This window comes from Rhododendron vialii, chromosome 13a (assembly GCF_030253575.1).
Source record: "Rhododendron vialii isolate Sample 1 chromosome 13a, ASM3025357v1".
In the NCBI taxonomy this organism is placed as follows: Eukaryota; Viridiplantae; Streptophyta; class Magnoliopsida; order Ericales; family Ericaceae; genus Rhododendron; species Rhododendron vialii.
In genome coordinates this window covers 26,646,485-26,663,797 of record NC_080569.1, presented here as the reverse complement: position 1 = coordinate 26,663,797, position 17,313 = coordinate 26,646,485, and the positions used below count along the sequence as shown (strand labels likewise).

Sequence of the window (17,313 nt, the reverse complement as noted above, 5' to 3'; positions counted from 1 at the left end):
CGAGGCTCAAATCCTAGATTTGCACCCCCCTGCGTGCCAATAACCCGTGACGTGCACCCGATTAACTGTTTCCCGAATAAAATTTTTGAAATTGCCTTTGGCCACAGCCTATTTTTCCAAGCGCGCAAGACCTCTCATTGGGTCCTCATTCACAAGTCCACTAGTGTGCAAAATCATTTAAGATGGAAAATAGTTTTGTAACTAGGCAATGTGAGACAAGAGGGAAATACATAGGTATTTTATGATGAATTGAATGGTATGGGGGATTTTTTTGAATTATAATTATATATAATTATTATATATATTGTAGTTGCGATAAATCCAAAACGGTACCCGGTATTTGACCGGTACCGGTACGTACTGTACCAGTAGAAAAACTAGTACCCTGGTCAGCACAGTATTCAGAACATTGCATGGACTACAAGGTTTTTTTCATAAATTTAAAAATCATGGGTTTCGATTTACATTCAGAAACACTCATTATAATTGAGGTTTTTGTCAAAGAGGATGAAAGTACAATTTTTCTCAAAAGAAGGAGAGATTATTCACGGGTGTTCTAGTTTCTCCAAAACATATTTTTAAAAAAAGAAGGTACTTTCAAGTTCAAAAATTAAGTGTTTACGGAAATAATTTTTTCACAAATATGGATCTTGTTTGATAGATCTCATTGGGATATTTTTTATACGATGCAAAAAAAATAAATTTTTTTCATTATATTTGAGTTTGAAAATTGAAAAAAAAAAAACTTTTAAAATAAGAAGGTAAACTGGAACACCCCTTAGTGCACGGCGGTGTCCTAAGCCTTTTTTTGCCACACATTACACTCAGGTTCACACACTTAGTCTTGAGTCCCACAGAATTTTGTGGTTGAGGAGAATCCTTGGGCACTACGTGATGATGCTCCAAAAATAATGAATGTTTTTTTCAAATGGAGGATGGGTTGAGCACTATTTTTCTCCAAAAATGAAAGAATTGATGTCAAAACACCTATTGGGGAATGGGTTGGAATTGATTTTTCCTCCAAAATGGAGGAATGGAAGAAAATTTTGAAGCAAGAAATAGAGTATGGTTTGGAGATGCCCTAACACATGCAAGAGCTTAGTTGTATATTAAGCAAATCAATCTAAAATGAGCTTTAATTGACCCAATTAGAAATCTACCTCAAATATCTTAAGCGTCTTAACTTGCCCGAGTTGAATTGTAACTTATTCAAACTTGATGTAATAATTTAATAGTATTATCTTACAAAAATGTTTTTCAACGAGATTGAGCACGAGATCAGACTCGAGATGTCATTAGCAGAAAGAATCTAGTATAAAATATTGTGAGAGAATGACTTATTTTATAAAACGAGAAATATAAATATTTAAAAAATAAGAACATTAGTAGAATGGGACAAGTGGTCTAGTAAGATAAACCACGGGGATAAAAGTGTAACAGCGTCATAACGGAATGAGGAATCGGTAGAGTGCAGCCGACAACTAAACAAGAGGTGGGGAGGACAATGCAATTTCATAAACCTAAGGAGAGGTTCTTGTCGTTATCAGAAACCTCAGGGGAGGTAAAGTGAAATTGAGAAGACTCACCGAGTGAGTCAGCCTACTCGTCCAGACAAACATCTCATTGTCCGAGTCCGAACGCCTCTCCCACATAAATCGAGAAGTAACTTAAAATGACCAAAATAATCTAATACCCTCTCTCTCTCTCTCTCTCTCTCTCTCCCCCCATCTGCACTTCAATCTTTCATTGGCAAATCCCTTAAAATGACCAAAACAATCTAATACCCTCTCTCTCTCTCCCCCCTCATCTGCACTTCAATCTTTCATTGGCAAATCCCTTCTGATAATCAAAGAACGAGGGGCGTCTTGAGTAACAAAGGAGTAATGATTCCGCAGCAATGGGCGCCGCCATGTGGGAATGAATGCACGCACAAATACGCCGCTCTTATGCAGATTCCATGTAACCCTTCTCACTCCTTTTTTTTCTTTTTATTATTATTATTGGGTAATGCAAGGTGTCCTGGGTCAGTTTGCGCGCACCTCGAGCTAATCTTACAGCCCCTCTGCTGCTCTGATTTACACAGCTACGCGTGTTTGAATGGAAAAATGGTTAAATTTATTGTACATGTTATGTTTGTTTTATTCGTGTGAAAGTTGATGCACGGAATGTTTACATTCTCGTACAATTTGTTGGTCCAAAAATTTTGGGGAATGGGTTGACTGAATTTGGTAGGGTTTTCATGGTTCTGTATTGAATTCGTGAAGGGGAAAGTGGGGAAGGGAATTTCACGTGTACTTAAAATGGCTATGTCTGGTTTCCACCAAAGGCTAAAGGTTTGCTACTAGAAGATTTACAGCCTGCTGGTGTGAGTGATTTTGTGAGGAATGATCCTGTTTATGTTTCGGACCCTTCTGTTATAAAATTAGGTTGGAAATGGAGAGTACGAGAGAGAACCTTCTTAATGTTTTTCTACAAATATGGGGGAGTTGTTGAGAAAGGAATTTGATTGGTTGTGTAGTTTTGGAAGGTACTGAGGCTGTCTATCAAAATGGAAATGAGGAAGAAGATATGTTCCCTGAATCCTATTTCTCAAGCGTTGCGTTCTTGCTCATCCACAGATGCATTGAGAAGACACAATCTTTTCTTTGATTTTCTCATCCACATGAGAGACAAGGTCTCCTATTGGGTTAGGTCAGTGATCTTGCCTAAGATGTGTTTGTTGACAAAACCTCCTTACGGATGGGAGACAAAGAAAACTGGATTTCTTTACCGTGATGGAACTACTCAAATTATGATACTTTGGGGAGAAACAGTTGACAATCCTATATTTTCTTTTCGTATTGGATAGCTTAATGTACATGTCGGGCTCATTTCTCAAAAGCTCCAGTTTTTGGAGCAATTGGTAACTTAACAATGTTTATATCTATTGTATCAGAGTTTTGTTTCTTGAGAGGTTTCGGGTTCAAGTCCACCCATGTTCATTTGTTGCCTGTTTGCAATCTGCTCTCTCAGTTGTATTATGTTTTGCTCTATAGCTTGACAGTTGACATACATTGTTGGCCTCATTTTTCATCTACCAAACCAAACAGACTGCTATAGTATCCATTAACGAAACATTTCATACGCTGGAATGGAGAGAATAAGAAGAAAATGTCGGTAAATAATGAGTGACACAGAGAATTTGTTCTCTCTGCATCATTGGTGGGTAGCATGCAAATCTTAATCTGCCCCTCTAATATGAACTTGGATTTTTATCAAGTGGAGTTATTCATGGGTTAGGGAGGTAATACATATCTAAATGCTGTACTTCCTAACTTGTTGTCATAAGTTGCCCAGGCTACATATTTTGTTCTTGCTCCTTGAACAGATTAGGCATGGTTTCAAAATCATTGATTGGTCCACTGGTTTGGTGCTTTTGTATTTTTTTTCCTTTTCAAACCATGACTTGTAGATGGACGGATGATTTCTACTTATAAAATTGTTACTAATTTGGCTACAAAGTTAGGGTAATCACATGGATTACTCCCTTTGCTTTGGGTTTTTGTCAGGGCTAGGTCTGTTCCTAAGCAGCCAACATCTCCATTTCTCGGGACGCGTAGTCTTGTTTACAACTATGTCTGTGTACGAAACCAATTTTGATTCAAGTAACTCAAATGTCACTGTGTAGACTGGTGTTTGGTACATTTGTCTGTCGGATCTGCAGTTTGTGTCGACCGGTAGTCCTTAAGATTTGTTTCGGTGTTATGACCATCCATTTCACCCTCTTCTTGTTTGAATTTCCACTATGAATGTTTTTCGTGACTTTGATGTCTTATCAACTGGATCAATCAATCCCTTTTTTGTGCAGGGAGAGTATTTTGCAAAAAAGGGTGCGATTCTGATGTTGAAACATGGGAGGATTGTAAGTATTTATCTGCTTTTTGTGTATGTGTGTGTGCTTGTGCGCGCACGTCGTGTGTGCAATTTCCTGACAATGAACGTCTATACTACATGTGGGTAAACAGAAATTATCAGTTTATGATGATTCTATGCATACATCTTATTTGTTGAAGCAATTTACGAGATTTTGTTGGCTTACCTTCATTCAATAATTTGGTTTGGGAACAATAACATTGACTTGAGGCATATTGAATCCATTCAAAAGCTACAATTTATCCTTCATAAACCTTTTTATAGCTGTTTTTGTTGACTACAAGCTTTCATTCAATAAGGTATGTTGGAGTTGGCCCACATCAGTTAATGATCTCCTCCAAAACTAGTGTATGAGCCTGGGTGGCTTCTCCACTCATTGTCAATTGGTCTTGAGTTGGATACTTTAACAAAGGTACTTTGATATTTGATCCATAGGCTTGGGTGAGTGCAATGAGATATGCTATAAGGACCCAGTTTTAAAGGACCGGCAGTGGAGTGCTTATATTGACCGTTCTCCTGGTGCTGCTGGTTACTCTGAGGTTTGATCCTTTAACTGTGCTTTTTCCATATAATGTGCACTTTACCGGACTTTGTAATAGGGGTGATTCAATTTGTGATTTGACCCCACTTTTTGTTTTTGTCTACAAAGTACAAGGTGAGACGAATGTGTGTGATAAACCTTTTATCTTGCTTCTATGCAATGATTACGACAGTAGACTGGCATTTTATATGAAAAAGAATATTAGGCTTTATGCATGTAAAAAGTTGTTCTTGCAAAAGGGTCTAACCAGGTAAGACCTTACACATATGCATAGGCTAATGATTTAGTTGGCAAAGTGCATCCAACTGATCCATGGCTTGCTAGCCAAAAACAGAAAAGAAATAGAAAAATTGCTTCCCTTCAGGCTTAATCTTTTTGTTATTTATGAGGATGCCTTAAACATATTCAGGTACGATATGCTTATTCTAGCAATAATTTGGTCTCCTTTTCTGCATGCAGGAATGCTTCCATGCTTGTGTAGCTGGCTGTGGTTACAAGGTGAGTTTGAGTCCAAGGAGTTTAACCTTTTGGTATTTTTTGTCTTGGATTTATGCGAAGGTTGAGCTTCCACTGGACATGCTTCATAGAGTTTTCCTCGAAATATTTCCCAATGTTGGTTCCACAAAACCCATTGCAACAAGCAACAGAAATCTATGAATGCTTCAGAGGCCACTGAGTAACTCAAATATTTGAAACTAATTGGATTTCCTACACAACTTCATAGTGCTTTGGCTTTGCATGACCAATGTTTTTCGTGTTCTGTTTTGGTGAGCATAGTGCTTATTGTTCTGCATTGTTTTTCTTCTTCTATAGTCCCCTATTCATGGTATTTTGTGGCATACTTCCTCTTTCATGCTTGAAGAAAATAGAGAAGTGGGTGCATTTCAGAATCAGAGTAACGATTCCTTCTTATGCTGAATGGTGACAATGGTCCCTGGGAAATATATGGAAAACCATGAAGGAGAGAATCTGTCAGCTGAACTTTTTGTATAAATATGACAATGAGATATGTGGTTTAAGAATTGCCATCTTCGGTTGGATATGAGCATCATTCCATCTTACAATCTCCATGGGTTCATGCTAGCTGATCTGGTTAGGCGATCTTTGTATTAGGCTCTGTAGGCAGTACCTCAACATGTGCAAACATGAATATGAAGGATTGCAGACTTTATATTCAGTTATTATAGTAATGCTAACATCTTTAAAGAGCAGACAGAACAAAAGCAGTTTTTCAAGTTATGGTGGAAACTTCTCTATATTACGGATCATCTGTTATGTGCTGGTACATAAGCACGTTTATTACTACATAGTACATAAAACTTGGTTGATAGCTTCAGATCATTTGGAGCCTGTGTTTCGATCCTGAATTTATCGTGGGATGTGCCAATGGAAACGAGAAGGGTAGGAAAACCAGAAGTACATTTAGTTTATCCATATCATCTTTTTATTGTTCCCTTTCCTCCATATACCCTCCACGAACCTATTTATTTTATTCTGATTATAAGCCCTACAAATCCATGATCCAAATACAACATTTTGTTTTTCAATCCATGTCACATGTGAATGACAGGATATTTTTTGGTTGCAGTTTGAGATTCCTTCACAGAAAGTTGATACAATTCATCCAAATAGGCCAGTGAAGCCTCCCCCTGTAAAGGAGCCGCCTCCACCGCCTTTTGACTCCAGTAAAACTACCGTCGACTCCAGTACAACTACCGAAGACATACTAAGTGCTTCTGCTTAGGAAGAGAGGAGCATAAATATTCATCACATATAGATTGTGAATTCTTGCATAATCTGTAGTTTGGAGGAAGCTTGTAACTTGCTGTGTGTCGCTTGGATCAATAGAGTATCACAGGCTGTTTTTGGTTTTACATTTTTTTTTTTTTTTTCAAACATGGCCAATGCTTATGCTTCTTCGGGTTCCTTAAAGATTCAGGAACCCTAGAGAAACTTTCTTTGGCCCTTCTTTTCAGTGCTCTCTAACCAGTTATGATCTCTCTCTCTCACACACACACACACACGCACATGCTCGTGCAAGAGCCAGCAGCCTGATTGACTCCTCCTCAAATAGTGTCTAGTATTTATATACCCCTCTGGATCTGGAGTCTTTTTTTTTTTTTTTGATCCGCCTGGATCTGGAGTCTTGAGAGTGATAAAGTTCTGATTCTTTCACTTACCGCTGCTGCTCAAGCATAAAGCGAGCTCGACCACCAATTTATACTTCAAAAACATTTTAATTCAACGCCTTTTCTGACTGGGAAATGAAAAAAATGATGAGGATGGTTTTGCTCTTCATTTGCCTCTCTTTCAGTCTCTCATTTTCCATGCTGTGTTGATGAGATTCAGAGAATGGTTCTCTTTATATTCGGGGCATCAAGAAATGGTGAAAAGGACCAAGATCCAAAAGTTCCATGAGGGGTAAATTTGTAAATACGAGGATGTGTAAATTAAAAATGTTGACAAATGATGCTGCCCAGGTTCGAACTGGAGACCTTTAGTGTGTAAGACTAACGTGATAACCACTACACCACAGCATCTTCTGATGCATCCGTCCTTTGGTTTTTATGTTTAGAATGGTTAGGTTTTCTTTTTGTTCGTCAAGGTTGAACAGTCAACTTTTGGACAAGGCTAATTTTTACTATGAGAAAAACTTGTTTATAGAGCAGTTGTAAATAAATATTTATGGAGCTCAATCTGGGCCGTTCAAAGTGTTTTGGACGGTCCGGATTTTAAAAAAACTATTCGCGCGAATAGTTTTCTTAAAATCCAGACCATTGATTGCCGAAACAGATGGCTGAGATTACACGGCTCAATTGATTACTGAAACAGATAGCTGAGATTGCATAACTCCGTAAATAAGCTGTTTGTCGCTGCTCCGGAAATAAGTTTCTCTCTTTTAGTAAATAGAGCAAAAGAAAAAGAAAACTTACGCCCACTCATATATACTCTCTCACCCTTGCTTGCTACCTTGCTTCGTCTCTCTCGCTGTCGTAACTAGATGAATGTGGAGTATACGTAAATTGTTGCGTACAAAATCCAGTTTGAAACCGTTTGTTGCACGCGGGCTTCCCAAAAATAATAACTATGAGGGGTCTACGTGGAGTCATAAATTTGGTTTCTAGTTTTCATTAAAAGTTTTTGAGAAATTAAACGATCAATCTTGAGAAATCGGGACACCGTCCAATCTTGACAAAATAAGACGTGTGTGAAGCCGCATGGTGGTATATATATATATATATATATATATATATATATTTGAAAGTGGTTGCAATGGTGGTCGCATGAGATTTAATTAGGGGCTCACTCTGGTCTCAGGTTCGATTCCCCTCGCAACTCCTCTTCGGACCATCTCACTCCTCGCATAAGCACGTGCAACAGCTGTTAGAGGGCCGAGATGCGCACAAGCTAGTCCGGGACAGTCTGCATTACTAATAAAAAAGAATGTGTGTAGCCAAATCCAATCACTTGAAATTAAAGTCCGAATTAGTAGTACTTGACTAACATGATCAGCTTCCCTAGCTGTCATGGTTTTTGTACGTAGCAACCTCGCGACAAATAGGACGACGTTCACTTGGTGTTTGCCTACTTCAAATGGACAGCCAAACAATCATGTTGCGGAAACTAAGGACCAAACCAGAACACAAACACACACACAAACACAGAGACAAAGATTTACGTGGTTCCCCAAAATCAGGTACATCCACGGGGGGCAGCTGGATTATATTTAGGAGGAGGAGGATTACAAATCACTCTAACTCACACTCACTCACAGACTGATACAAATGCATACATATGCAGCTCTCAAACTCTCACTGATTTTCCCACACCAAATACAAGTGCAGAAGGCTCAATTTATAGGCAAAGAATAGAGCCCTGTTCAACAGCCATGCTTATGGCATTAATTTCAAACCATGCGTGAGATCTTCTGCAAATGTGCAGATCTTTCCATTGTCAAGAAAGACTGCTAGTCTTTGACAAACAAGAATGGGCAGATCTTTCCATTGTCAAGAAAGACTGCTAGTCTTTGACAAATGAGAATGAAGCCAAATCTCAACAATCTCCACCTTGGCGACAATTCTCCAAAGGTCCGATGCTGCCCCCAATGCGCCCTTAGGCGCTCTGAACCGGAGAGATGTTGATCAAGTCCAAACAATGATTGAACTTGATCCCAGTAACAACCTTCGTCAACATATCAGCTGGGTTGTCTGCAGTGGCAATCTTCTCAAGCAATATGTCCCCTTCTTCTAGAATTTCCCGAACAAAGTGAAAACGGACATCTATATGCTTTGTCCTGGTATGGTGCACCTGATTCTTTGCCAAATGAATGGCACTCTGACTATCGCAATAGACATTGATGTGCTCCTGTTTGGCACCCAAATCACCAATCAAACCCTGCAACCAGATGGCTTCTTTTATGGCCTCAGTCACAGCCATATATTCAGCCTCCGTAGTAGATAGTGCAACCGTGGACTGTAAAGTCGAACGCCAACTAACTGGTCCTCCTGCCATAGTGAAAACATAACCAGTAATTGACCGCCTCTTATCCAGATCACCAGCGTAATCTGAATCTACATAACCAACTGCAAGCTGATCACCAAATTTCTGATCTCTCCCAAATTTTAGGCCAACATTAACTGTGCCCTGAATGTATCTAAGAATCCATTTCACAGCCTGCCAGTGACCCTTTCCTGGATCATGCATATATCTGCTAACCATACTGACAGCGTGTGAAATATCGGGTCTGGTACATACCATTGCATACATCAAGGATCCCACAGTGTTGGCATACGGAACTTGGGCCATCTGTTTTCGTTCCGCATCAGTACGAGGTGACATCGAAGCGCTGAGCTTAAAGTGCGGGGCTAATGGTGTACTCACGGGTTTAGCTTTGCCATCTATGCCAAACCGTTGAAGTACAGTCTTCAGATACTGAGTCTGCGATAAGCAAACTGTGCCCTGCTTCCTGTTGCGCTGAATCTCCATCCCAATGACCTTCTTTGCTTCTCCAAGGTCTTTCATTTCGAATTCTGAACTCAGTTGTGCCTTCAACCGAGAAATCTCCACCTTGCTCTTAGATGCAATTAGCATATCATCAACATATAAGAGCAAATAGATAAAGGAACCATCCCGAAGTTTACGAAAGTAAACACAATGGTCAAAACTGCTGCGAGTATACCTCTGCGTAGCCATAAACTGATCAAATCTCTTGTACCATTGTCGTGGCGACTGGTTTAGGCCATATAGTGACTTGCGAAGACGGCAAGCCCAATTTTCCTTTTCGGAGACCTTGAAACCATCTGGTTGTGACATATAGATCTCTTCGTCCAAGTCGCCGTGCAAAAATGCAGTCTTAACATCGAGTTGCTGTAACTCGAGGTCGTACTGCGCAACCAAAGATAATAGAATGCGGATCGATGCATGCTTCACCACCGGAGAGAAGACCTCATTGTAGTCAATCCCTTCGCGCTGAGCATAACCCTTTGCCACCAATCTGGCCTTATGTCTAACACCACCCTTGACCGAACTGTCCTCTTTGTTGGCGTAGACCCATTTGCATCCTATTGCTTTATTCCCTTTGGGAAGTGGTACCAGCTCCCAAGTCTTATTCTTGTGAAGAGAACTCATCTCCTCATTCATAGCCTGCTTCCATTGAGAACTGTCAGAACCTGAAACGGCCTCCCTATACGTATTCGGAACACCTGTGATAACCGAAAGGGCGTATGCAACCATACCATCATATCGGGCAGGTTTTCGAATCTCCCTCCTCGGACGGCTAGTAGCAATAGACTGTGTTGGCGCTATAGCCTCGGGAACTGAAACATCATCAGACTCAGAACTTGAATCTGAAACATCACTGTGGTGCTCCTGTGGTGGCGAAATGGTAGGAACTTGAACTACAGGAACCTCTAGCTCCACCTGCTCTGACTGCTCCACCTGATCTGAACACCCTGGAATGGTGTTAACCTTTCGAGAGTTGGTTTGAAGCATGGCCGACTCATCGAAAGTAACATCTCGGCTGGTAATAATCTTCTTAGACTCCGGGCACCAGAGTCTATAGGCCTTTACACCTGGAGTAAAGCCAACAAATATAGCCTTCCTAGCTCGAGGATCCAGCTTAGATTCTGTGACATGAAAATAAGCAGGACAACCAAATACATGCAGCCGATCGTAATCAATCGAAGATTGACTAAAGTATACCTCCATGGGAGTCCGTCCGCCAAGTGCCTCTGACGGTAGCCTGTTGATCAACTGACAGGCATAGGCGACTGCCTCTCCCCAAAATACTTTGCTCAAACCGGCGTTGGACAACATACACCGCACCTTAGTCACCAAAGTACGGTTCATCCTCTCTGCAACTCCATTTTGCTGTGGAGTCTTCGCGGCGGTGAAATGTCGGACTATCCCCTCCTCCTGACAGATTTTGAGAAAGGGATCTGAAGTATACTCACCACCGTTGTCTGACCGAAGTACCTTGATTTTTCTGCCAGTCTGAGTCTCCACCCTCTGCTTCCAACGAAGGAAAGTGTCAAGGACCTCGTCCTTGCGTTGCATGGGATAAACCCATACTCTCCGTGAAAAATCATCAATAAACGTGACAAACCACCGTTTGCCACCAAAAGTTGCTGTTGTTGTGGGCCCCCAAACATCTGAATGAACATAATCCAGAATACCCTTCGTACAATGAACTGCGGTGCCAAATTTGACCCTGGTCTGTTTGCCCAGAACACAGTGCTCACAGAATCCAAACTTCCCTGTCTTGGCCCCCTTAAGGAGACCTTTCTTCACCAATCCTTGTAAAGCTTTCTCTCCGGCATGACCTAGGCGCATGTGCCAGAGTCGGGAAATGTCATCTGTAGCATCATCTGAGCTGCTGCTGGAGATGGCTACTCCTCCTGTAACTGTGCGCCCGTCGAGGAAGTATAAATTTCCTCTCCGAGTGCCTTTCAGGACCACTAATGCACCATGGGTTACTTTCAGAGCTCCACCTTCTAAAGTAATCTTGTAACCTTTTGCATCCAAGGTTCCAAGAGAAATCAAATTTTTCTTCAAATCCGGGACATACCGGACATCTGTCAAAAGCTTGGTTGTACCGTTGCGCAACTTGAGTCGGATTGTACCTATCCCCTGAGTTTTGCAGGCATTGTCGTTGCCCATCAAAACTACGCCACCGTCAATCTCTTGAAAGTTTGAGAACCAGTCCCGATGGGGACACATATGGTAGGTACATCCCGAGTCCAGAATCCATTCATCTGAATTTGTGTCTGATGAAACAATCAAGGCTGATGCCAAGTCGTCAACCTCTCCTCTTGCAACATTTGCTCGTTGTTGTTGTTGTTCCTTGATTTTGGGGCAATCCTTCTTCCAGTGCCCCGTTTCATGACAGTAAGCACACTCATCCTTTGCAATCTGCTTCCTATCACCGAATTTCTGATTCCTTTCAGCTGATTTGCCTTTTGACCTGGACCTGGACTGTCTCCTCCCGGACTGTCTATTCCTCGATTCAGTCCTTCCCCTTACTGATAGTGCTGATGAAGAGGGATCCCGATGAACTTGTTGATCCTTCTTCCGTACCTCGTTGTTAATCAAAGTAGAGCAAACGTCATTAAAACGAATTTCATCTTTTCCATACAGTAAGGTAGTAACCAAGTGGTCATATGTATCAGGCAAAGAATTTATCAACAAAAGTGCCTTATCCTCATCGTCAATTTTAACATCAAGGTTTTGCAAATCGGCCAAAATTTTATTGAAACTATTTAGATGTTCGTTCATTGACGCACCTTGTTGATACTGAAAACGATACAGTCTCTTCTTCAGGTAGAGTCTGTTCTCTATGCTCTTCGTCATGTACTTGCTCTCTAATTTCTGCCACAACTCCTTGGCTGAATTGTCCCTCATGACGGAATACTTGATGTCTTTGGACAAACAAAGACGGATCGTGCCACAAGCTTGCCGATTAAGCTTGTCCCAATCGGAGGTGGACATATCCTCAGGACGATCCTCCAAAGTGAATTCCAAATCTTGTTGATTTAGAATATCCAAAACTTCGCATTGCCACATGCCGAAGTTAATTGTGCCATCGAACTTATCCACTTCGAATTTGGCATTCGAAACCGAGCTCCTCCTCATGTAGGAACTGACCGAGGGCTCGTCTGAAGTCTTCTTATCTGATGATTTGTCCATAGGTGTTGAAGAAACAACACTAGGGCTCTCCTCGTCGATGCTGGACATCCAACGAAGTCAAAAGCGAGAGTTTTACCGCTGAAAATACTCCCAACAGATTTTTCGGAACGGAATCTCGAAAAACGGGGCACGGGGTTGGATCTGGAACGTCGAGATAGTCAAAATCGACTACTCACGGGCGAAAAACGGAGTCCGGACGGCTCCGAAAACACAGAAAACAAATTTTAGGAAAATTCTGCTGACTGGATGATTGACTGGACCACTTTTGCTGAGGTGTCGAACACGTGGCACCCACCTGGCGCTGACGTGGAATGACACGCGGACTGCTGACGTGGTTGATGACTCAGCACATATGGGTCCCGTTTGGTGACGTGGCAGATGACGTGTCTGATGACTGGGCAGGTGATGTGGCGGATGACAGCGCCATGTGGTACTGATGGAGCGATGACATGTTGCTGACTGGATGATGACATCTTGCTGATGTCATCGTCTTCAACCTGCAGTTGCGCGTGGAAACGTATCACAAGCGCGTTAGATTCATTTTCTGATTTGACTGCTTAAGCGCAACTTTGACCGGGAAGGTGTGGTTCACCCCGACGTCGGATGAAGGCTTATTATACCTTCCCGAAATCGTCTCGACGAGACGAACAAGATGGACAGATTAGATCGTATTTTCGAGCTGTTTCGAAAAAACGCAGATTCGAACAGAGGCAAAAACAGAATGTTGCTTTGTGTTTTGGCTTCCCAAGCTCTGATACCAATTGTTGCGGAAACTAAGGACCAAACCAGAACACAAACACACACACAAACACAGAGACAAAGATTTACGTGGTTCCCCAAAATCAGGTACATCCACGGGGGGCAGCTGGATTATATTTAGGAGGAGGAGGATTACAAATCACTCTAACTCACACTCACTCACAGACTGATACAAATGCATACATATGCAGCTCTCAAACTCTCACTGATTTTCCCACACCAAATACAAGTGCAGAAGGCTCAATTTATAGGCAAAGAATAGAGCCCTGTTCAACAGCCATGCTTATGGCATTAATTTCAAACCATGCGTGAGATCTTCTGCAAATGTGCAGATCTTTCCATTGTCAAGAAAGACTGCTAGTCTTTGACAAACAAGAATGGGCAGATCTTTCCATTGTCAAGAAAGACTGCTAGTCTTTGACAAATGAGAATGAAGCCAAATCTCAACAAATCAGACCACATTTTCTTGGAAATTTCCTCTTTTCACCTCATTTGCACAATCATTCTCCTCTTAGTATCTCAAAAACAGGCTCCAAATTTCTCACATAATTTCTACATAAACTTAAACCTGGCAAGCAACTCCTCAAGGAATCAAACACTACAAATTTCAACTTTCCCACAAGTTAGAATTCACTTTTTCTTTTCGTAGCTAAGTGAACTTGTTCGTTTTGGCTCTCAAACATTTGCGCATGGTCCTCAATAAATTTTCTTTATCTCTCTCCCCTCATTACTCATAAAAATCTTCCCCAAAACCCAAACCGAACAGGGTAGGTGTTTGTCAATTTCTTGGTTGGTTTGAATGGCAAGAACTGTGAAGAGTTGGCTACAATTGTCCCTGAAACTAGTAAACTCGACAATAGGAGTTACTGGGATTGCAATGATCCTTTACAGCATTTGGATGGTTAGGGCTTGGCAACTAGACATGGATGGCTCATCTTCTGATCATCCTAAATTCTCTCTTCCATGGTAAGCTCTTTTCCGCTGGAGTGTCTCAGGTCATCCATGGTTGCTGTTTTCTGAATCAGTTTTTCAGAACACTTTCCAAGAACTTTTTCAAGAATGAAAACCTCAATCATTTTCAAATCGTACTTACATTTGTTAACATAGATGGCTGTATAGAATTTTTGACTGTCCTTTCAACGTTTGCTCAAGAATGGGTTGCGCCGAAAATTTCTAAAAAGCAAGTCTGAAAACCTTTAACCAACAACTAATAACTTTCCGCAAAGCATTCCACTGCTGATTTTAAACAACCACCAGCTGATACCTTTCTCTGTTTTCCTTCGGTTATTTATCAAATTTTCTTCGACAAAATTGCAGGTTTATTCATGCTTTTCTTGGCATTGGTATCGCCTTGTGTGGTATAACATGCCTTGGCCACATTGCTGCTCATACTGCTAATCGTCGCTGCCTTTCATGTGTATCCTTTTGTTGTAGAGCTTTTAACACCACCGCCGGCGCCCTTCTCCCATCCATCTTAACACTCTTTCTGTTTTGACAGGTATTTCGCATTTTGTTCAAGGAACCCGAGCCTTGTAACAAACCCTTGTGCATAAAGTGGATTTGCTGTCCCTCTCCGCAGTGGACACGGATACATGGCTGAATCACATCTATCGTACATACGTTCTCTTGTGTGTTTTTTTTGTAATCATTTTGTATTGCTAATTTGTTGTTCATGGATCGAATATATAATCTTTTATTGCATATGATTGACCTTAATCTTCTAAGTACATGGTTGTGATCTTCTTTCTTCTACTGGTGGAGATTGCATTGATAACAGATATCTCCCTAAACTCCCATTGGGAAAAGGTGTGTTATGTAGATGACTTCCCCATTCTCTTCAAACAATTCTCTTCTACACATTCAGTTCTTGAGCTCATAGTTATACGCACAACTAATTCATTTCAACATCAGGACTTTCCTGAAGATCCATCAGGGAGGTTTGATGATTTCGATCATTTCGTGAAGTCAAATTTCGACACCTGCAAATGGATTGGGTGGTTGTTGGTCTTAGCACAGGTACCTCTTCCTGTTTGGTATCGTATTATTTTCTGCTGATCGTGTTCTCTGACATACAATGGAGTATTGTTTAGCAATCTGTTTCCGAATACAAAGCCTTTTCGAGAAAACAACAAACTGCCATTCCCCTATATAAGAAGTTCGAAAACTGGATCGAAAAATTTGAAACACAACTGAAAACAATGAGGATTTCCAAACTCTGAAGTACACTAATTGGGTTCAGGGAAGAGAGGGACCAAAACAAAGATTCCAACACCAATCAATTCGTTTTGATAGGGTACTGCTTTCATTATCCGGAAAAACCTGGAAAATTTACTCGGTTTTCCAAAAAAGTATTTTCTGATAACAATCTGCATTCTGGGAAACATCAAAAGGTTGTTTTCTAAGTCTCACACACACAAAAAAAGAAGAAGAAGTGAACCGAAAATGAAAAACGACGTGAATATATACAAGGAGTGTTTATGTACTGTTCTTTTCCAGAAAACATGGAAAACACAAGAGAAACAAAAAACAGAGTTTTTCCATCTCGCGGTTTCTGAAGGGATGGACCAGATTAAAATTTCAAATGGTTTCCGTATACAGGGATGTTCGGTGATATTGGCTGCGGTTCTAAGAGCGACAGAGAAAGATCAGGGCAGAAAGTATGACAATGAGGATGATTATGCACCACAAAGGCTTCCATTTCAGTATGACAATGAGGATGATTATGCACCACAGAGGCTTCCATTTCTTGGTTATCCAGTGCAGCCATTTCCCGGTACTATTGTAGACTTCCCCCTTGCCCTCCAACAATGAGATCTCCAAGGCAAGGAAGGATTCACAACAAAGTTTGAGACAATTGGCTTTGTTTGTTGATGGTCTGAAGGAATGCTCCTGTAATTCCGGTTTTCTGCCCAGGAAAGTTTTATGCTTGTGTTTTTTGTCAGTTTTGTTTTGGGGTTTTTTTTGGGGCAGGATTTAGCACTGTTTGGCCTGTTTGTCGCGGAATCTATGTTCTTTCCCATATACGTTGGTTGGCTCGTTGCCAACTCTTATTTGGATCATCAGGGTTGTGGGTGCCAATATCTTTATTGTGGTGCCGTTATGGCCCGAGTCCTTTTAATCTGTGTAATTAATGACTCGCTTCCTATATGAAGTCAATGTCTATATATATTGACAAAAGTAAATCATAATTTTGCGCCAGCATTTTTAGTTATAGGGCCTTTTAACTAGAAAAAAAGAACAAAAACGATTTTCAGTTATCTTGCAAAGAATGCAAGAAACACACTTTAATTTGCATTTGAGTTTGTACACATGCACTCGTCGAATTTTATTAGTGTAAAAATGTTAACATCCACGTTAAACTCAGAACATGTCCTTTTTCTCTTTTGATCAATAAACTAATTTTCTTCAACCATCTAAATTAATCGTCACATGTTAATTAAAATTGAAATAAACTTACCGGTCAGCTCTCGGTATCGATCACTGTCGAATTACAATTGTTTTGATTTTTTGTTCTATGCTGATAGAACCGACCCGGTACCCGAGATTGTCCCAAACAGAACTAGCTGACTAGCAAGTTGCACACGAAAGGGAGATCGAGCACTAGTTTTAGCTTGCTAATCTAAAGGCAGGCAAGAGAGCCGGTGCAGAAGGAGTATTAAGCTAAATGGCTTTTTTTTTTTTTTGTTTGTCCTTATTCAATTTTTTTTCGCATTTGTTAGTTTTTCATCAACTTTTTGTGGATTATTGCTTCATCGTGGCGAGGGGATTTTAAAAAGTAAAAAAATATGATCGAAATCCAATTTTTTTTAATAGAGACGAAAAAATTGAGGTTTTGATCGTAATTTTTTACTTTTTAGATTCTTCTCGTCGTGAAGAAACAATAATCCACAAAAAATTGATGAAAAACTAACAAATGC

General features: G+C 40.7%; 2 protein-coding genes and 1 non-coding gene across 4 annotated transcripts; 2 read left to right on the top strand and 1 right to left on the bottom strand.

Moving 5' to 3' along the window:
* Positions 1-1,663: 1,663 nt before the first annotated feature.
* Positions 1,664-6,457, top strand: LOC131312816 (uncharacterized). Its single transcript, XM_058340815.1, has 5 exons — positions 1,664-1,959; positions 3,848-3,901; positions 4,348-4,451; positions 4,913-4,951; positions 6,042-6,457. Exons 1-5 carry the CDS (start codon positions 1,884-1,886, stop codon positions 6,195-6,197), a joined length of 429 nt encoding a protein of 142 aa, XP_058196798.1. The 5' UTR covers positions 1,664-1,883; the 3' UTR covers positions 6,198-6,457.
* Positions 6,458-6,920: 463 nt separating this feature from the next.
* Positions 6,921-6,993, bottom strand: TRNAV-UAC (transfer RNA valine (anticodon UAC)). The gene has a single exon. It is a non-coding gene; the product is annotated as a tRNA-Val (tRNA).
* A 6,892-nt stretch (positions 6,994-13,885) lies between these two features.
* Positions 13,886-16,607, top strand: LOC131312809 (tetraspanin-19-like). Of its 2 annotated transcripts, XM_058340798.1 has the most exons (6): positions 13,886-14,362; positions 14,714-14,813; positions 15,122-15,202; positions 15,308-15,412; positions 15,995-16,086; positions 16,132-16,607. In XM_058340798.1, exons 1-6 carry the CDS (start codon positions 14,196-14,198, stop codon positions 16,205-16,207), a joined length of 621 nt encoding a protein of 206 aa, XP_058196781.1. In that variant the 5' UTR covers positions 13,886-14,195; the 3' UTR covers positions 16,208-16,607. The 2 variants fall into 2 exon arrangements, with proteins under 2 accessions (XP_058196781.1, XP_058196780.1); XM_058340797.1 differs by having other exon boundaries at positions 13,891-14,362; positions 15,995-16,607.
* Positions 16,608-17,313: the final 706 nt, after the last annotated feature.